Source organism: Limanda limanda, chromosome 15, assembly GCF_963576545.1.
Source record: "Limanda limanda chromosome 15, fLimLim1.1, whole genome shotgun sequence".
Taxonomy (NCBI): Eukaryota; Metazoa; Chordata; class Actinopteri; order Pleuronectiformes; family Pleuronectidae; genus Limanda; species Limanda limanda.
This window is the reverse complement of record NC_083650.1, coordinates 17,967,226-17,987,843: the sequence shown is the minus strand read 5'-3', so window position 1 is coordinate 17,987,843 and position 20,618 is coordinate 17,967,226. Positions and strand designations below refer to the sequence as shown.

Below are 20,618 nucleotides of genomic sequence, written 5' to 3'. Positions count from 1 at the left end.
CTCTCCAATACGACTTCTTTGCTCCACACCCCCTCCCCTCCACACTTGATTTTGTGGACTAGATCCCTTATCGGATGCAGGCAGCTCCCCGGCCGGTGGGTAGGTAGGTGTAGGTTTGGAGGGACTCCGTCTGCTGCTGGTAGCTGAGGCAAACACGTCAGGTATTCTTCTCTTTCACCCTTTTTTCTTTTCCTTCTCCTTCAAAAGCACAACAAGAAACCCTTCTCCCTGGGGACCGTGTGCTGAGGTTCTGCTGGCAGAGAGAGGGAGGATGGGATGAGACAGGCTACTGTCTGTTTCCAGCACGGATAAGAAACGTAGTCTGAGCTCATCCCCTCCGACTGCTACACCCCCCACCCAACCCCCCGATTCCCTCTCCGCCTCATCCAGACAATCAAAGTTCTGCAAGTGAACACAAAACACAACATGATACAACCTGGTGCAAATTCTAAAAATAAATTAATGAATCATCTGCCCTTGTGACAGATTCCAACAAATTATAACACACAAATTAATGGACACCAATCTTATCTAAGTGGGATTTTAAATAAATGAAATAATGTGCAGGTTTGAATGAGCACGGTAAATTCATGCATGTCTTCATATGTCTACTGAACTGACAAGTCTTTATGGAAGCAGCAGCTTGCAACTTTAACGCCACCTATGGGTATATACAAGTAGATACACATTGTCACAGCTGAGGACCCAGTAAACTGAAATGGAGTTTACAGTAAAAAACTGACTTATGTTTTATTCACAAGTGATGCAGTAAAAGTTAGCTCCCGTTGTTTGGAAATTTGAAGTTGATGAACCACAGCAAAGCATTTGAGTGATTTACAGGCTTATTCATCCGACCTGCTTACAATATGCTCCAGATCTTACCAAGGTGTGCCTGTAGCCCAGCCTTCATGCCTGGGGCGCTGCAGTCAGCCTTCAGATCTGTCTCACTGTGGAGCTTTTGGCTTTTTACCCACATACCACATTTCATTAATGGGCATATGCCAGTTTTCTATTCATGATGACTCCTAAAATATGGGTAATTTTGACTTGTCAAACACTTGTGTAATTAATAGTCTAGCATTATGAGTTAATTTGCGGGAAAGAGATATCAAAGACCTTCTTACAGCAGATAGTTTGACAGGTATGACCGATATTAAAATGATTGTTTCCATTGAGGTGTATAGGCCCTTATGAGGTGCACACTGGGCCACACTGGCTTACAGCTAAATGGAACAGAGCCATTGTTAATGTCAACACCTGTGCAGCCTTTACTGTTACAACAAACCAAAATGTTTTTAATGTTATTAGTTCCAAATGTTGCCATAATGTCCAAGTTGATAAGTCTGGCTCTTTGCGCACTGGACATTTAATTTCCATTTACTCATGGCGCACAAGGATAGGGCACAATGTTTGTATGGACAGAGCTAGGGCAGATATAGTTGGGGAGATCTTAATGATGTTTTCTAAATTGGAGAGGCAGGGAAGTAGTGTGTTTTTTTGGTTTATGGGTGCCAGAACATGTTGGGGTGGAGGGAACGAGGCGGTGGATTGGGCTGCAAGGGCAAGTTTGGGAAGAAATAAAGTAAATATATGCAAGTGATCTTTGGAATGATGGAGCGTCGTAGTGTCATGGGAGAGGCTGAGTCAGATATGGCAGCAAGAGTGGGATGGAGACAGCAGAGGGGGAAGAGAAGATCAAAACATGAGTTACACCTGAAAGTTAAATAAGGGGCCTTGAATAGATGATATGAAATTGACAAGGCCAGGGCTCGGACATTGTGGACTAGAGGGGGTTTGGTGCTTGTGGGGAAACTGAGTCCTGAAGTCTGTACAGCAAGTTTTGATCCACGTGTGCTGGGAGCACTAAATTGATTAATTTGGTTTGCATAACACCAACGCCACCTGGGGGGGGAGATTGGAACCGAGGATCCACAGTTTCAAGGTCCCTCTCTGGACACCAATCAATAATGTGAGTTCTTACTGTTAAGAGGCAGAGACATGTCTTTATTAACAAAGAATATTTTATTTAAACATCTTAAAACAGGATTCAAAAAATGTCTAAATTACATTATTGTAACATTTCCATGAGAAATCCCTTAAAACTACAAAAGTCAGACCTACCTAAAAGGAAAGAATTGGGATGTGAGCTGAGGCCATGTGTGGAGGGGAAGTCTAACCAAAGGAGGGGCAGTCTAACTAAAGAGGGGGGGCCCAGGGTGCCACCAGTCACTCACCTCGGGTGCATCACAGCAACAATGGTGCACACACTCGTGGGGACATCACCTGGAGTGCCCTAGCCTCCCGGCAGGGTGGCACTCAGCTTCACTGAAACAATAACTATTGTAGAAATTTAGAATATAACCATAAACAATATACCCAGTAATGGTGTAGTGTAACCCAGTTCAAACAAACAAACACAGAAAACAATTCAAACAAACTAAATAAGTAAATTGTGCCAAAAAGGAAGATATTAGATACCAATATTAACCAAGAAAAAACTGCAGCAGGGGAAACCTAAGACAAAGAAAACACAATAATTAGAAGGCTGAGCATGCTGCATGGAAACACATTCAGGAGGAGCTTCATGCAGCCGGAGGAGTCAAGGCTGGGTTCATCACTGCTGCACATGTTCTCCCTCAGTGAGGAGGCTTCACCATGTGGGTCAAAGAAAGGATGGAGCCTTCTACAGCAGCGGGTAAACTGGGGACTAGAACATGTAAAGATATATATTTAGATATATATATTTTATTTTCTACTTTAAATTTTTGATATTCTATTTTATTGTTATTCTATTTTATTATTTTTTTATTCTATTTTATACTATTTCTATTTTATTTTTTTTGTGGTTGAAATTACTGAGCATTGCTTAAAGAGAGCCTGTGATCCAAGTATTTCATTGACAGTGACTGCTTCATGTTATCTCTTTTCATTTGACAATAAAAAATGTCTGTAACAACAATAATCAAAGGAGAGGGCTGCAGTGACGACTCCCTGCCGTTGGGAGGCAGCAATACGCTTAATAGTGCCTAGTCTGCCGGGAAGAAGAAGAACACGCTACACATTTTCCCATGATGCTTCACTGCCTGCTGCTTTCCACGTTTACGTCACAGCTTCTTCCTTCCGTTTCCGCCTCTCCTGCGCCGGCTGCGTGCTTTAGCTGGTTTAGCTAACAGATCGCACGTTCTCCTCCTTCGCTAAGCTACGAGCTTAGAATCATGACCACCCCCAGTGCGTTCAACGAGGCGGAAGAAGTCCGGGTAAATAGATTTATTCTTACACATTTCAAACCTCTGCGATCACAACCATCTATGATCACAACACCGACACGCTAGCTAGCGGTAGCCTGCTAGCCGGCTAGCTGCACAGCTAACACTCACGGTAGAACAGTAGCTTGTGATGAGTTAGCATGGTGTCAATACGATCCGGGACAATGCATGCTAAGCCCAGTCCGTGTGACGTCAGGGTAACGTTATGTGGCTTCTGATGTCAGGTAGAGGATCACTAGTGTTTTTCAATGAGTGACCTGTCGTCTGTCCATCTGCCTCTGGACATGTCGTGTCCTCGATCCTTTGTAAAGTATTGCATGTGTCTGTATGCTCTACGTTTTGAATTCTATCTTTGATAAATAATATAAATAGAAATTAAGGGAGACGATAACGTTTTAGACCAAACAAGCTGACGTCATTAATAAGGGCCTGTCTGACAGACATATGTTAGTTTGTCAATAGTAATAAATGTGTATCTGCTCTGTTTCCTCCCAGTATGATCCGTATGACTGCGACCGGCACACTGGTGAGTGTGCACACGTCTGTCCAACCAAATAAATGATGTCACATTTCCTGTATAAACACTTCTCTACAGTCCGCACTAGGGTTGCAAAATTCCGGGAATATTCGAAGTTGGAAACTTCCCATGGGAATTAACGGGAATAAACTGTAAATGTTGTTGGTAATTTATACTAACTGTTTTTACCTTGTCATAAACAGACATGAATATAAACATTTTGTTTTGTCATAGGCTGATTTGAGCCCTGAGGAAACGTTGGGCACTTGACTATATGCTTCTGCATTGTTGTGTCATTCTTAACATAGGTCTTTGCACAGTATTTGCAAATGTACACAGCCTTTTCTTCTACATTGGATGGGGTGAAATGTCTCCACACATGAGTTAGTGCATGTGTCATTGTTCTGTAGAATAAGATGAGAAAAAAGTTTGTAAAAAAAACACTAATGCAATGCCAGAGAAATAAATAGTTAGCCAAACAATTGGAATCGTCTGTAAAATATTTTACAATTGATGGATAAATGAATAGAAATAGGCTAGATGTGCAGATGAACAATCCTCAATCAGCATGCTAATATATTCATCGACACTTACCTGACTAGTCCTGCACACTACAGCAGGCCTCAATAGTCCTGCTGTAGAGTGAAGGATGCTGGGAATTATCTGTGCATGTGATGGAAGAATGCACAGTGGAGGGTTGAAACTCAACATGCAGTGTGTGCTGCATTCCATACATCTTTAAAATAGAGTTTTGAATTATATTTATATTGCTCAGCGTTTAATTTGCGTAGTTTTTTCCCCTCAAAATTCCAGAGCTTAACTTCCCATGGAAATTTTCGGGAAATTTTCCACCCCTTTGCAACCCTAGTCCGAGCTCAGCTGCATATATCCTGAATACTTCATTTAGTGGAGTGACGCTGCGTCAGTGTCTCCTCCTCACGCTCCCATCTCCCTGCAGGCGACCCTAAAGCCGACCTGGCGTACGAGAGGCAGTACGAGCAGCAGACCTACAGCGTGATTCCAGAGGTGATCAAGAACTTCCTGCAGTATTTCCACAAGACCACCTCCGACCTGATTGACCAGAAGGTTTATGAGCTGCAGTCCAACAGCGTCTCGAGCGAGAGCATCGAGCAGAAGATCTACGAGATCCAGGACGTCTATGACAACAGGTAAATGCAAACCCCGCCCCTGACCCCTGCTGTGGTAATATCTATTTCAAGAGATGTACCAAAGTAATTAGTTGTTTCTAATGATCTGAGTTTCTTTTCTGTCTTGTTTTGTTGCTCTACAGCTGGAACAAGTTGACGGAGCGTTTCTTTAAGAACTCTCCCTGGCCAGAGGCTGAGGCCATAGCAGCACTCGTCGGTAACGGTAAGTGTGTCATCCAGCATCAACACTACCATTTGTTTTTCCTTGTAGAAATTATTTAATGATTCAATTTTGTCTTAAATCTACAGTATAAATGTGTCAAAGGATAGTTCACCGAAAATCTTACTTCACTCATTATCTACTCATCGCTATGCAGATGGAGGGGGAGTGAACTTCACATTTTTGCTGAACTATCCCTTTAATGTCAATGTTTTCCTCAAACAGATGCTGTGTTCCTCATCCTTTACAAGGAGCTCTACTACAGACACATCTACGCTAAAGTCAGCGTGAGTAACTGCTCAATACAAACTGACATCGACGTCCTCCTTCATTTCTGAGAAACCTGCCACAAACCCCTCTCCAGTATTAATTACAAATATTGTTTTCTTGATATTCAGGGCGGGCCGACTTTGGACCAGAGGTTTGAGTCGTACTACAACTACTGCAACCTCTTCAATTACATTCTCAGTAAGCTTCAACAATATGTGTCACATTTATCTCCCATCAGTAATTATGTATCTATAAGAGCCAGCGATGAAAAGCGAGTTAAAGGAGAATATTTCTGACCGTAAACAGATGCTGATGGCCCCGCCCCTCTGGAACTGCCGAACCAGTGGCTGTGGGACATCATCGATGAATTCATCTATCAGGTATAGAAAACAATATTTTTCACATTTCCATCTATTGACAAAACTTGCCCATAACAAAGAGACAGGTGTACGAATTTGTGCTTAAATTAAGACCAGCTCAAATAGTTGAGTCCAGACATTTTAAGGTTTTTTGAACATGGCTCATAGGGGTAACTTCTTATCTCTTTCCTGTCTAAAAGCCCATAGACAGTGTGTGTAAATGCCTTTAACACGAGTGCCTCTCTTCAGTTCCAATCGTTCAGTCAGTACCGCTGTAAGACGGCCAAGAAGTCCGAGGAGGAGATTGAATTCCTGAGGAACAACCCGAAGATCTGGAACGTCCACAGCGTCCTCAACGTTCTCCACTCATTGGTGGACAAGAGCAACATCAACGGCCAGCTTGAGGTGTACACCAGCGGAGGTGAGGAAGAATGTTGTGGAGATACTTGTAGTTTTAAGAAGTCAATAGGCTTCACTCATTGTTCAAGGTCACCAAAATAAGTTACCGTTTAGGTTCTCTGTAGTGTAGCTCTTTGCTTTTTTGGAGTGAAGTCAACGTCAGCATATTAAGTTTAGGTATTATATGAGACATGTAGCATATGTGTAACATGTACGTTCCTTGTTTGCATGTTGTAGGAGACCCGGAGAGTGTGGCTGGAGAATATGGGCGTCACTCCCTGTACAAGATGTTGGGTTACTTCAGCTTGGTGGGGCTCCTGAGGCTTCACTCTCTGCTGGGGGATTATTACCAGGCCATCAAAGTCCTGGAGAACATCGAGCTCAACAAGAAGGTGAGACTCAGCTAACAGTAACGGATGCAGAGAAGAACCCGCCTGAGAAGGACCAGTGATGACGATTTGTTTCCTGTCTCTCAGAGCATGTACTCCCGCGTGCCCGAGTGCCAGATCACCACCTATTACTACGTGGGATTTGCCTACCTGATGATGAGGCGTTACCAGGACGCCATCCGAGTCTTCGCCAACATCCTGCTCTACATCCAGAGGACGAGAAACATGTTCCAGAGGTCAACATACAAATATGAGATGGTCAGTCAGAGCCGTGCTTTCTTTAATTGCAGGATCAGTGTTTCCCATTAATAGACCTTTTCCAAGGCAGCCATTTTGATATGGAATAGTAGGTTTTACTAATCGCTTTCCTTGAGGCTTAATCTGTCTTTCTGATTGACGTCTAGGACCCGCTGCAATTTAATCCTTTATTAGTTTGGTGTTGATGGTGGCGTCATTTCAATCAACACAAAGTGATCATTTGCTTCAATGAGTGAAATCTTTCTTTGTAGCTAAGCATTCATTCATAATTCAGCTCTTCCCGACTCCACCTGCTCTCTTTCTCGCTCACTGACACAAACACACACACACACACACACACATTGTAATCGGATGTATTTGTAAACTCACACTGGGTAAAAATACCAGAATAGGTCAACTGGAGGAGGTGGTGTGCTTGGTTTGGCTCAATTGGTTTCAAACATAGGGATGTTATGAAAACCGATACTTTGGTTTATAGGTGTGTGTGTCCATTACATGGGCAGCCTCTGCTGTTTTCTTACATTCAATGAGCTTTACCTGATAACTTAAATCTCAATTTTCCTACGTACCACGGTTGTTTTATTATGTATTAAAGCCTTTTCTTTTTATTCATTACTTGAAGGATACGTAGCCACTGCTTTTTGTATGTTCAAATATTCTTTATATCGTGTGTGTTGAAGTAAATAGGATTTATGTTTAGTTTTTTTGCCATGGTAACGAAATGAGTATTGAGAAACGTGAACATTTCACGTTATAGGTATCGTCTACTAAATGTTTGGTATCATGACCTCCCTGGTTCAGTGTGGAGCCAGATTAATGGACACTGAGAGGAACAGTACTGTCACGTGTTTCCACTGTATAAAGCAGGGAGCCTTCTCCTGGTTGAAAGCTGTCAGTTCTAAAGAGGATCTTTTCAGAAGCTCTAATGACGTCTTGATATTTTCATTCATTTACAGATTAACAAACAGAACGAGCAGATGCACGGTCTGCTGGCCATCGCACTCACCATGTACCCGATGCGCATTGATGAGAGCATCCACACCCAGCTGAGGGAGAAGTACGGAGACAAGATGCTGCGGATGCAGAAAGGGTAAGGAACATATTCTTCACATCACATGGGAGCCAATGTATTTGATGAAGAGGATTTTCTCAGATTTTATTTGTGTTTTTCCTTACTGGAGGGAGGTTTTTTATCTTTTCTGTCTGATCAAAGATGAGCATAAAAGTACAGAACAACAAGTTTTACTAGGATACTGTGTATTCTCTTCTGTAGCTTCATTTGGTTTGGGGAATTTAGTTCCATCTTTTACATCTTTCCCTGCAGTGCACTGTGGGTAACAGGAGCCGTGTTGAATAAAGTGTTGTTTTTCCATATCAGAGACATGCAGATATTCGAGGAACAGTTCAGCTTCGCCTGTCCGAAGTTCTTGTCGCCTGTGGTGCCAAATTATGAAAATCTCCACCCCAACTACCACAAAGAACCGTTCCAGCAGCAGCTGAAGGTCTTTACCGAGGAAGTGCAGCAGCAGGCGCAGCTCACCACCATCCGCAGGTAGAGCATACTCTCAACTTTGAGCGGGTCACAGTTATATATATATATCTGTATTAGGTGGTACTAAAACTAAAAACATTTAGGATTCATGTAATTTAGTTTTTCTTTTATCTTTCCTAATCTGGTCTTTCAGAAACAGTTGGATTATCTCGAGAAGCCTCTCGACTTGAATGTGGTTGCAGGATGTCTGTACACAGTGTCTAAGTCTCAGTTTGTCCCCACAGCTTCCTGAAGCTCTACACCACCATGCCAGTAGCCAAGCTGGCAGGTTTCCTGGACATGACGGAGCAGGAGTTCCGTATCCAGCTGCTCGTCTTCAAGCACAAGATGAAGAACCTCGTGTGGACCAGCGGCATCTCAGCTCTTGAAGGAGAGTTCCAGTCCGCTTCGGAGGTCGACTTTTATATCGACAAGGTGTGTAAAAGTCTTTGATGCATTTCAAAAGATACAGTGGAGTTCAGACGGATTCTGTTATTCCTACAGCAGCTCCACGTGGTCTCACATGTAGTGTATGAAATACATAATATGAAAGGGTTACATAGCTCACTGTTGCAGGTTGTTTAAAGGTGTTCTATGTTTCTCTCTCTCCCACAGGACATGATCCACATTGCTGACACCAAGGTAGCTCGTCGGTATGGAGACTTTTTCATCAGACAGATCCACAAGTTTGAGGAGGTGAGTGGTGATGTGTATGTCTCTGGATGTACAGAAAGTTTGAGTTGCTTACTTTAAGGCAGGGGTGTCAAACTCATTTTTGTTATGGGGCCACATACTGCCCACTTTGATCTCAAGTGGGCCAGACCAGTAAAATCATAGCATAATAGCTTCGTACCCCCCCGTTTTTTCACTGCCGCCACCACGCCCCTCTGCCCTGGATTACGTCGCGTCTGACCCTTCTTGGAACACGGACCTAGGAGTCTATCACACGCATTGAAAGTGAAAGGTGAGGGCAGGCGTGCGCCGGCTGAGGTGGGATTCCAGCCCCCCGGGGCTCCGTGCACACCACTGCGTACCCCCTGAACCACTTTGCGTACCCCGTACGCCAGTTTGGGAACCGATGGTCTATGGCAGGGCTCACCAACCTTTTTGAAACTGAGAACTACTTCGAAGGTATTGATTAGTACGAAGGGCTTCTTGTTTGATACAAACTTCCTGAATAACAAAGTTGCAAAGATCACATTTTAATAATAATAATAATATATGTGAAGAGAATGTCTGATCACATCAATTTAAATTATTTCTCGCAATAATCATTAACAACGATTTCCACAACAATAATGGTAGGAAACAGATATATTAAAACAGGCTTTATTTTTTTGTTAAGCTGTTTCAGCTTTGCTTAAATTCAACCTTATTGAAGTACTTTTGGTGCTATTTATCACTACATTCCTCCATCAATCTGTACTTTTTCAAAAATAGAGAAACAATAAATTAAATCACTTTGTTACAACGATGATGAAGTTCAACCAAAAATAACACATGCATGTGACTGGGGTGTAATGTTTCTAAGTGTCTTCTTAATTTGTTGGGTCTCATACTGTCAACTGCCAGAGTTTTCAGACCTAAAATATACACTAGTCTCTCCTCATCCCCCCCTTCTTTTACTGTGAACCCAAGAGCAAGACAGGCTTCATCATACGTTATTTTCAACTTGGTTGGCGGTTTTGACATTTTTTTTTATTATTTAAATAAAAAAAAAATGTAATTTTTATTTTTATTTTTTTAAATTTCGAGCAAGCCTTGCATCCGGCGGGCCAAGCTGGAGCCGTATACGGCCCGCATATGTTTGACACCCCTGCTTTAAGGCATTTCATTTTTTCCAGTATGGGAAAAGGTGACATTATAGGTAGGCTGGATTCCTCACCCTGAAAAATAAATGTGTCTTTGCCTACAGTTGAATAAGACGATGAAGAAGGGAGCGGTTGTCCCTGGCACCACCACTACCACCACCACCACCACCCCCGCCACCACGACTCCAGCAAGCACGGCGACCAGAGCAGTGTGAGCAGCAGCGGAGTGGTCGGCCCCTTCAGCCTCTTGCAAGCTGTTTGAGAAATATTACTGGTGGAAACTTTTCTATGTAACAATAAAAGGATGGAGTGATGTGCTAAAACCTCAGTTTGATTATTTTCTTCCTACAACCACTAGATGGCAGTATTTACCAAGCCCTCAGCTTTCTGAGTTTTTGAAAACTTACTTATTGTCAAGGGAAGTGCCATATATAGGCATGCAAGGATGCAGGTATTTCTGGCAGGTCCCACCAGAATTCAGTACACTAATATAATGGCCTTATTTTTATTATTATTGGTCTGTTTCTCTTGAAAGGTCTGCTCAGATCGGACCTTTGAGAACAATAGAAGTCAACTGGAATCATCATGGGGACAAATATATAGTTTCATGGGTCATTAATTTTTTTCAGACTGTGTGTCTGCTTGGATTTTATTTTACTGCATCCGTTGATTATTTGTTTCTGGCTCCTCTCTCACCAACTGAGGTCAGAGGTCATTGCATATTTCTTTTATTATCACATCATTCAACAACATTTCCCAACACAGATCTCAGGGCTGGTGACAATAACGACAAAGAAATAAAAACTTACAAAATGAGAATATAAAAAAAATATTTTAAAAACACCACTCATCAGAAACTGTCAATTGTCATATAAAGGAAAATAGAACAACATACATGTCACTATAGCACAATATACACCAAGTCCAAACATCCAGAGTTAATCTTTTTACCTAATTTGGTAAGCCAGCATTTATCTTCAAAAATATCTTTTGATTCCATAATATTTTCTAGAAAATAAAAAAATAAAGCAAACGTTGACTCTTACTCCCTCAGTTGGCAGTGTAAAGTCTCTGTGGGCACGATGCCATCTTAATGTCTATAAAAACGGGATAATTCATATTTATTTAAATTCCATCAATAAGTTCAGCCTTCAATATCAAATTAATTAATTCGTTTTTTTTTTCTCCAGTGTGAAATGTTGTTCGTTCACCTTCATAAATATTCTCGGGAAGGATTCTTCTTGTGCACAACTGGTTCAGTCCATGCTAAAAACAGAGTAGGATCACGGTGTGAGCGTTCACTACTTCTCTGCAGACTCAGTGTTAAGACTTTTTGCAGTTAATAAAAAAGTCTTTCATCAAACTACTGTCACCATTTTAAAGCGGTTAGGCTCCTTTCGCTCTTTCTCCTGGTGAAATCCACTCCGTAAGCATCGCTGGGGGAAATATTCAAAGTGCTCTTGTCTGCATTAAATGGCCATTGATAACTCTTAGCGACAGAAAGTATCAAATACCTGAAAGAGAGAAGTATTCTGTTCCAGCCTCACTCCTTCTGCACTGATTTTTTATATTTTTTTGCATTACAAAAAATACTCAAACATGATCAGGAATTGTCTCATTAGCTCAGTGTTGCAGTGATGGCCATCTGCTGGTCTGTGTGTGTGTGTGTTGGTATGAGTGTCTGCAGTCCAGGTGACTTCGAAAGGAGAAGTGGGAATGAGGCACCTTCAGTTGATTTTAAGGTTGTAGATCATCAAGCTTCTCCCACAGGGAGGGTTCATCTTTCTTTTCCACATAGCTCTTTGGATGACAGTCGATGACACCAGTTGATTTTGTCTCGCTGACGACCGGTGCCCTTCTAGATTTGAAGTTTCCTACAGGTCTTTTGAATGAAACTTCTCTTGAAGCATCAGAAGAGGGATCATCTTCAACATGCCAGAGTCGATCCTCTGGTCTCACTGATGCAATGAGGTTGGCCGATGAGGTTCCCTGGACTACACACACTCCTCCTCCGACGATCCTCCCGTACCTCGGCAGGGTGGCGGCGCAAGGACACACACGAGTCATGACGGCGCTCAGACCAGCGAGGCCTCGGCTAGTCATAACTCTGTGATCTCCAAGGGATTCTCTGACCGGGTGTCTCCGTCCTTGTGACGGTGCATCGGGGTGGACTTTGCAGACTCTGTGCGGGCGTTGCGCTCACAGTAAAGCCCCCCGTCTGAATTCAGCGCCTCCATGGAACGCGCCAGGGCCCGCTGGTCGTCCTCCGGCAGGCTGTTGAGGTCAGAGGTCAGGAGGGTACCCGTGCTGCCGTGGACCACGTGCACACCTTCGGGACCCTTCAGCTCGACAGGAAGCTTGTGCTTGAAGCGCAGAGTGCCACGCCCTCCGCCCATGCCCAGACTTCCGTCCTCATCGTCGTCGAGGTCGCTCTGGATCAGCTTTTGAAGGAGAGGAGATGAGAATGAATCAAGCTTTCGATTAATAGCTTTTCTATAGAACACAAAAGATAACAGATTTGCAAGGAAGAGCCTGGAGGAAGAGCTGGACAGAGATAAACCAGAGGGAAACGTTTCAGTAAGGTTGAAAACACTCAGGTTCAGTAAAAGATGCAGTGAGACAATAGATTTGCAGAGGGAAGGTTCCACAGCAGCCGACAGGACGTCAGAATGGGAAATCAAAGGAAATCAAGATCAGTGTCCAGCGTGGCCAGAGAGGAGCAGTAGATGCAAACAGATAATCCGATCTCCCGAGCCCACCTCAGTGACTGATGACTCATCTCCCTGGCTGGTGGACACAGTGACGAGTCGAGCTGCAAAGAGCGTTTTCAGCCTCAGGTAGTCATCCAGGACCACCTTCAGCAGGGAACCCTGACACGACAGCAGTTAGGATCAACACCTCACACTCTCACTGTAACAGTTGTTATATATGGTAATCAGCAGGAGTCTAATCCTCTGGATCTCAACGGCCTATTTAAAGTCCTCGAATCCACCTCTCCTCTTCTCAGGACTGACCGGAGGAGGTAACCTAATGATTTGATGAGGCTTGAGGGAGACAGTAGGTTACCAATGACAGAGCGATCACGTGTGTGAACGCTTCCCTGGATAATCTTGCGGGTTTCTCACCTTGATAGGCCCCTCCCTCATGATCTGGCCCAGTTTAGAGATGTTGTCGTACTCCTGAATGGCTGCTCTCAGGTAGCGATCGTCCTCGGGCTTTGCTTGAGGCTCTCGACCGAATGTTCCCTGTAGGAAAACACACTGGTTAGAAATATATAGTGAGGGTACAGCTGTGCAGTGGGATCGACTCAGAGAGCAACATTGTCAGAATGTAGTTGAGAGACATAAATATATAAAGTATATATAATGATTCAGATTCCTCTTGGTACTGACGTGAGTGCGTGCGGGGCTGTTCCACAGGTCGGTGATCTCACTCAGGTTCTCCGGCAGGTCGTCCTCGTGGTCAGCCTGGGCGGCCAGCTCCAGGTTACGGCAGAACGGGTCCAGCCACACGGGATTCGCCCTACGAACACAAACACAGTAGAATCAAACACCACATTAACAAAATGGAAGAATAATAAGGGAAAGATTTACAGAGAACTTGAAGATAGATTGTGTTACAATAACAGTAGACTAAAAGCATTATTTGAAAAAGTAATGTGTTGCATTTTGAGAAACCCATTACAGGATGGTTAGTGCGTACAAAAAAAGTTTTATATTCTGGAAATATCTCTTGGTTAAGTACTGTGACCTCCCAGAGTCTCCAATGAATCTGCCCTTAATCTTCAGACAAATAATCATAACAAGTGGAAAAACACTGAATGAATTTTTTCAGGGGAATGCGCCACAAAGTGATATTTGGAGGGAATTCCCTTGTGCGCCCTAGAGCTGTGAAAATGAAGCCATTATCTCACCCCTCAAAGGAGTACTTGTTAGTGTTGGGCATGTCCAGGATATCCATTAGACCCTGGTTCCCTGGGCGGTGCAGGAAAAATAATTGAGTCAGTACAACAGCCTTTCTACAGTTAACATGTTATACAGATGTTGTTGCAGCTGGCGGGGCCGTCCCCTTAATGACGCTTCCTCTCACCAGTTGATCCGGAAACGATTGCTTTCAGCTTCCTCTGGTGTCTGCACCACAAGAACAGAGTCAAGTCGAGATCATAAACAAGTTGACAACACTGCTCAATACCTGAGCAGGTTTCAAATGATTCAATGCAAAGAAAAATCGTATGTCAACACAAATGGGCCTTTTACAAAAATCGGAATGATTCTTACACTCTGCGATAATGCCAGTTCATTGTGACAAACAGAATTCCCGCCAAGCACAGCAGCACAGCCAGGATGATGATGACCAGCTGTCAATGAGAAGCAGAGAGAAAGTTTTAAAGCATCAAAAAAACATTCACGACAACTTGAGGGATTTCTGGAAGTCCGAGCCTCACAGACCTGGAGCGTGGAGATGTCGTCGGGCAGCTTGTCACTGACCGCAGGCTGAACGTCCACCACGTTGTACGTCCTGAACAGGTTTCTCAGCTGCTCCTTGTTCTCATCGATCATCTGGATCACCCTGCAACAGATAAAGCACCAGACCACGTGTAAACTTGTGTCAGAATAGAAGAGCGGCACATTCCTACGTATCGCCGTGAAAGAAGAGAGCAGCTCTAATGTAAATACAGTCAGTGTTATGATGTAGCTCCGCAGTGAAAGATCTATTTCATGAGGGAAGGAACAGTCTACCTCTCAACATCCAGGATGGTGTTGGTCTGATTGTTGACGAAATGGATCATAATGTCCGTCTGTGCATAATTCACTCTGCCTTTTTTGTCCACATGGAACTGAAAAAAAACAACGTGAGACAAAAATGTCAGATGTTTTTACGAGATACGAAAAAAGTTTAAAGCTTACAATGGAAAAGCTTTGTACCTGAACGTCATCTAAGTTGACGGTAGCTCCAGTGATGTTGGACAGGAGGTTGATAAAGTCCTCCTGGTTTTCTCGCACAAAATCAGGGATCTCGTTGAAGACTATCTTGACCCTCTGGTCATCGCGGAGAATATAGATGTTCACATTGGTCGTTGTGCTGTGTCCGGCAAAGTCGCACGCCAAAATCTCCAGCTGAAAGTAGCCTGGGTTGTAGGCAGTGAAGAGGTCGTAGGTTCTGATGATACCATCTGTCAAACCTGTGGAAATCATGGCAGAAAATATTGTCTCAGTATAGGACATGAATTTGACTCATTGCAAAGACAAGCTCTCGAAACACAGAAAGTGAATACAATATGGGACTGTATTCTGTGTGATGTGTCAGAAATACACACACGGTTTCATTAAAAGATAAAGAGAATTATATAGTAGGGAGGCGCAGGAAGCAAATACATGTCTATTGAATGAGTTGTATTCGAGGCTAAGTCAGATTGTGGAAGCCATTTCAGTTCAACTCTGCATTTCAGAAGAAAGCATTCAATTCAGATTCACAAACAAAATTGTTGCATTTATATAAATTTGTACATTTAATTTGAGTTTTTATACTTTTCTTGTGAACAAATCCAAAGAAAAACTAAATATCCTACAGATATCTCCTTTGTGTCCAAAGTCTGATGGGTTTTGTTTTACTGCCATAGAGCTCCAGCACCGTCCAAAAACAAAAATTGAAAACATCCCAAAAAAGAATGAAAATCAGAGCAAAACATCAATGAGTCTCATTTGAGAGAAAACACACACAATGAAATACAAACTATACTGAGACACAGACTACAGACTTTTCATGAGATTTGGTGAAAATATAAAATTTGATCGGCTCCAGCCTTTTAAATAATGTCTAACCAGCTCTATATGAAGTTTCTTTTATTAAGTATTATGAGATATTTGTAGTAAATATGATCCTGCCTGCAGTGGTAACTACAGTTAACTACAGTTTTGATTTTTACTTAACATTGTACAGACTGTCTGGGCTGTTTATCTTCACCATATTTTTCCAGACACAATAATTAATACTTTAGGTAAAGACGCTCACCGATGGTGAAGATGCTGCCAACGTCCTCACTTCCGTTGCCCGGCGACTGGAAGTAACGGATGGTGACGATGTGGTATTGGACCAAGCTGTTGTTGCCTATGTCGTTATCTATAGCCACAACCTTGATCAACTCTGAACCCACTTTGGCGTTTGCTGCAACTCCTGGAGCAGGGAAGCAAAGAAGGAGGGTTATGGTGGTTTTACACAGAAGCACATACAGTCAGTGTAAGAGAGTAGATTACCTGCAGTGTACTCTGCCTTAGTGAAGCGTGGTTTCTGGTCGTTGATGTCTTCCAGTTGGATGCGGACTTCCAGCAGGCTGGGGTCACGCGCAGGGTTCAGGGCTTTGGCTCGTGCTGCCCTCTGACCCCTGGGAGGAGTCCAGCTCCTGTTGCTGGAGGCCTTGATGATGATGGAGTAGACCGGGATCTCCTCCCGGTCCAGATCCTTGTGCAACTTCAACTCTCCGTCAAGGCTCAAGCCAAAGATGGCATCGCTGTTTCCCCCTGCAGGAAGACATGGAAACAGTTCACGTTCAGCTATCTCAAGAACTAAAGGAATCAGTTTCAAACAGAAAGAGAGAAAGATGGATCTAAACAAACCTCCTATTTAATCCATCAAGTATGAGGACTTTAATGTGACAATGCATACAACAGCTTCCACACAAACTGCTAGGTCATGCCTAAAATCTTCTAGAATCAAACAAAAACTTAGGCTAAAAGGATATAAATACATTCTCTTGGTAAAATATTTTCATTACATTTCCATCATGAACAGCATCGTGTGTCAAAGCATGTGGCCATGAGTGATGACCACAGCCTCACCTGCAATGAAGTAGTACACGATGGCATTGGAGCCCTCATCAGCATCCAAAGCTCTGGTGATGTTCCCCACCACAGTCCCCGGGGGGGAGTGCTCAAGCACTGCCAACAACTGGTAAGGCAAGCTGCCACGCTGAGGTGCACACACACAAAGAACAAGACAGCACATACAATTACACACAATTAATGGAAGATCTCATGTAAAAGTAATCCCATTAGAGCATATTCTCACCGGTGGTTTGAGGAAGACAGGTTCATTGTCGTCAATGTCCAACAGCGCCACCTGCAGAGGCTGTGTGGTCTCATAAGGCACGGGCTGGCCCATGTCACGGGCAACAATGATCAGCTGAGAGACACGTTTGGATTCAGTTAGAGACATACACAGATACGTGTATCGACTGCATAAGAAATCACAGACAGTTGACTCACGCTATGGAGGGCCTGTTTCTCTCGGTCCAGTTTCACAGTCGTGGCGATGACTCCAGATATGGTATTGATGTGGAAGTTCTCCCAGTCTCTGTTGCCGGCTCCTGTCTGCAGGAAGGCGTAGCGGACCTCTCCATTCACGCCCTCGTCAGAGTCTGTGGCATGCACCTCATACACAGGTAGACCGGGGGGCTGCTCCTGCACGGAGGGCAACGAGAACCAATGTTGTGTATCTGGAACACCTTTTTGGGTTTTCAGGTTTGAGTAAAACCACATGTATATCAAATGGTAGAACAGTTTCAATCAATTTCTTATACTGAGCTTAAAATGCCCTAATGGATAGTGGCCAGATGCAAATGATCCACAATAAATAAATCGTCCATATAAAATTTAAAACAAGTTAGGCGCGGACCTCTGACTCATTTCCTGAGCACCACAGCCACCCCAGTGTATTATATTGGTGCTAAAAGGTCATACACAGGGAGGTTGCTCTTATAGGGATTTGTGAAAAAGAGAAAATAAAAATGCTTCGGTCCCACGCTGAAGTGGAACACGCACACATGTACCGACAGTGACCTACATCGAGACACATTACAGCTGATACCTCTGAGATATGAATGATGGTTCCATTAGCTGGCCTGACAAACACAGGTCTGTTGTCGTTGACGTCTATGACTGTGATGATCAGGTCTGCAGTGCCCCACAGGGGAGGGCGGCCCTGGTCGGTGGCCACCACAGTCAGGTTGAAACTTTCAGACGACTGAAGCCGACGGCGAGAACGCACCAGCCCTGTGTTCGGGTCCATTGAAAATGCATCTAAAAGGAGAGAAAACGTTTATGGACCAAGGAAAGTTAAACAGTGATTTCAGGAAGTATTCAGACCCCCCAGATACAGTGACATTATTTACATAAGGTAAAAAGTAATTCCAAGAGGGACAGTTGGTAGCCCTAAGTTCAACATGGAGTTACCCCAAAGCCTCTATGGCAACAGATACAGCTTACAGGGCTCTTCATCTTTACAAGCTTTGTACACGTGGTCAACAGAGGTCCTTGGAATTTATGGCTCTGTGGTTTTTGTCCTGACATGAAAAGTGAATTGTGGCACTCACATACAAATGCCTCTCTAAACTGCATTCAATCAATTCATTTTGTCATTTTTGGACACCAATTCAGTTGTAGATGCATCTGAAGGATAATTAAAGCAAACAGGAGGCATTGAGTGACCCCCCCTGAGGCTTTTGAGGACATATTAATACCTGAATGTGGTCCCAACATGCTGTAAAGCACCGCTCCATTCTGTCCTTCATCCAGGTCAGTAGCTCTCACGGTGATCACAGACGTGCCACTGGGCTCGTTCTCAAACACGCTGGTGCTGAACGCTCGCTCTGAGAAGCGTGGCCGATCATCGTTGATATCGAGAACCGTCACCAGGACCTGATGAGCATCAACAGGCGGATGACGTATGAGGAGGAAGTCAACCACTGAATATTCTTGACACAAGGTTATAATCTAGAAAAGGTCACATTCAGGATACATAGTGGAGGTCAACTCAAACAAGAGCATGTATCTGTCAGTAATAATAATTAGCAAATTTTTTTATCACACTCACTCGAGCAGTAATACCTGCAGATGACATAGACAGCGACGTCAGAAAAGATTATTGTGTGATTAAAATAGGTGATCTTTACCTGGATAGAGTTCTCACGTCTGTTGCTGTGGCTGCCACCGGGGTTGTCACGAGCAACGGCAGTCAGAGTGTAATGGTCCTTTGTCTCTCTGTCCAGAGGAGAGAGGATGTAGATCTCTCCCTGAAACAGAGGAGACGGGATAATTAGGAAGGAAGTACAACTACTGAGGGGAGTGATGGTTAGATCAAGACATTTATTCGGTGTGTATGTGACAGAAATGGAGCAATGGGGTTAAATTATTCACATCGTTTTTGATCACATTCAAATTCTTTGTTTAAACTTTCATTTCCAAGTTGGATTCCTTTCTGTGTTGACACCCAGCACTGCTGGGAGAGAAAAGGCTTAATGACGCCTGAATGCAGATCACTTCTTACATGTCAGTAAATCTTCATTTAAAAAGAAATGTCTGTAGACTTTGCTCACATGTGGATACTATGCTTTAATAGATTATGACACTTTTTGTTTAGGCCTTTTTGGCTAAATCTCAGGCAATGGATTTGCAAACTCTCAATAAACATCCTGAAAGAAGCAAACCTTCTTCAGGCATGAATAATAAGATTGTAATAAATTCTGGTTTTGGTAGAAATTATCATTAGTAAAGTAAAAGAAACAGAGTGTAGTTATTTAAGAACTCACTGTGTTGATGTACGGGTTAACTTACAGTAGATGGTTTGATAGCAAACTTGCCCTCTCCGTCTACCAGGCTGTACTCAATGACAGCAAAGAGTCCAGAGTCAGCATCTGTAGCACTGACACGAACTATGGTGGTGCCCAGGTTCTCGTTTTCAAACACAGGCTCCTACAAACACAGACAAACAAACACTTTGGCTCAGAGACACTGAAAGAAAAAGATTGTTCTTAGATTATATTGTCATACCAAATAAGTGGAAATTAAACTATCTAAAGGATATATGAACTAATTTATATGCTGCATAATTGACCTAAAGTTGAGTTAACCGTTTGAACTGCAATATTCTCCATATTCCCAATATTTCACACAAAACCAGAATTACTGTGTGGTGGTTATATGCCTCCAACAACTAGTGCAGTTTGAATCTAAACACATTTTTTTTCCAGACTTATGAGGTCACCTTTGACAAATTACCTATGATCAATTTATGTTTGAGTCTAAGTAGCAACTGGTCAAAGTTGGAAGAAATTCCCTAAAAGCAGACATTTACAAATAATGTTAAAGAGGACAAAAAAGTTGAAGGTGCTCCAATAATAATTTTATTTTATATCAAATCAAACGCACTGAAAGTATATATATGTATAGTATACATTTCTGCTCATTTGTCTCTTAACAATCTGTTCAGTACCTGATATGAAGGTTGTAGGAAGACAGGGTTGTTGTCATTGACGTCCACGATGCGCAGATAAACTGGAAGCTCAGCTATTCTGGGAGGAGTTCCATGGTCTCTGGCCCTGATGGTGAAATTCAGCCACTGTACCTGCTCGAAATCCACCGTCTGATTGGCCACAATCTTACCTGAAAGGTTATTA

At 43.1% G+C, this 20,618-nt stretch overlaps 2 protein-coding genes across 3 annotated transcripts in view; one reads left to right on the top strand and one right to left on the bottom strand.

Annotated features, from left to right (window-relative positions):
* Positions 1 to 3,103: 3,103 nt before the first annotated feature.
* On the top strand, positions 3,104 to 10,491 carry eif3s6ip (eukaryotic translation initiation factor 3, subunit 6 interacting protein). The gene is made up of 15 exons (XM_061086862.1): positions 3,104 to 3,257; positions 3,762 to 3,792; positions 4,742 to 4,952; positions 5,075 to 5,154; positions 5,377 to 5,438; positions 5,550 to 5,619; positions 5,728 to 5,801; positions 6,030 to 6,201; positions 6,417 to 6,571; positions 6,656 to 6,826; positions 7,783 to 7,916; positions 8,205 to 8,378; positions 8,603 to 8,792; positions 8,973 to 9,053; positions 10,273 to 10,491. Exons 1-15 carry the CDS (start codon positions 3,216 to 3,218, stop codon positions 10,381 to 10,383), a joined length of 1,758 nt encoding a protein of 585 aa, XP_060942845.1. The 5' UTR covers positions 3,104 to 3,215; the 3' UTR covers positions 10,384 to 10,491.
* Positions 10,492 to 12,267: 1,776 nt separating this feature from the next.
* cdh23 (cadherin-related 23) overlaps positions 12,268 to 20,618 on the bottom strand; it is a 141,417-nt gene continuing 133,066 nt past the window's right edge. For both annotated transcript variants that reach the window (XM_061087601.1, XM_061087600.1), the window contains 20 exons: positions 20,435 to 20,604; positions 19,777 to 19,914; positions 19,116 to 19,235; positions 18,684 to 18,861; positions 18,032 to 18,243; positions 17,431 to 17,625; positions 17,234 to 17,347; positions 17,005 to 17,134; positions 16,423 to 16,686; positions 16,181 to 16,342; positions 15,094 to 15,350; positions 14,908 to 15,005; positions 14,617 to 14,737; positions 14,446 to 14,525; positions 14,258 to 14,298; positions 14,082 to 14,142; positions 13,561 to 13,690; positions 13,294 to 13,413; positions 12,928 to 13,038; positions 12,268 to 12,609 (listed from right to left, as the gene is read on the bottom strand). In XM_061087601.1, coding sequence (XP_060943584.1) covers positions 12,268 to 12,609; positions 12,928 to 13,038; positions 13,294 to 13,413; positions 13,561 to 13,690; positions 14,082 to 14,142; positions 14,258 to 14,298; positions 14,446 to 14,525; positions 14,617 to 14,737; positions 14,908 to 15,005; positions 15,094 to 15,350; positions 16,181 to 16,342; positions 16,423 to 16,686; positions 17,005 to 17,134; positions 17,234 to 17,347; positions 17,431 to 17,625; positions 18,032 to 18,243; positions 18,684 to 18,861; positions 19,116 to 19,235; positions 19,777 to 19,914; positions 20,435 to 20,604 — 3,044 coding nt within the window. The remainder of the gene's footprint in view (positions 12,610 to 12,927; positions 13,039 to 13,293; positions 13,414 to 13,560; positions 13,691 to 14,081; positions 14,143 to 14,257; positions 14,299 to 14,445; positions 14,526 to 14,616; positions 14,738 to 14,907; positions 15,006 to 15,093; positions 15,351 to 16,180; positions 16,343 to 16,422; positions 16,687 to 17,004; positions 17,135 to 17,233; positions 17,348 to 17,430; positions 17,626 to 18,031; positions 18,244 to 18,683; positions 18,862 to 19,115; positions 19,236 to 19,776; positions 19,915 to 20,434; positions 20,605 to 20,618) is intronic.

Bases quoted from the DNA above. Each gene is read 5' to 3' on its own strand.
- eif3s6ip (XM_061086862.1), top strand. From the start codon at position 3,216: ATGACCACCCCCAGTGCGTTCAACGAGGCGGAAGAAGTCCGG. The intron at 6,827-7,782 runs GTCAGTCAGAGC...ATTCATTTACAG, and splicing joins CAACATACAAATATGAGATG to ATTAACAAACAGAACGAGCA. The intron at 8,379-8,602 runs GTAGAGCATACT...TTGTCCCCACAG, and splicing joins CAGCTCACCACCATCCGCAG to CTTCCTGAAGCTCTACACCA.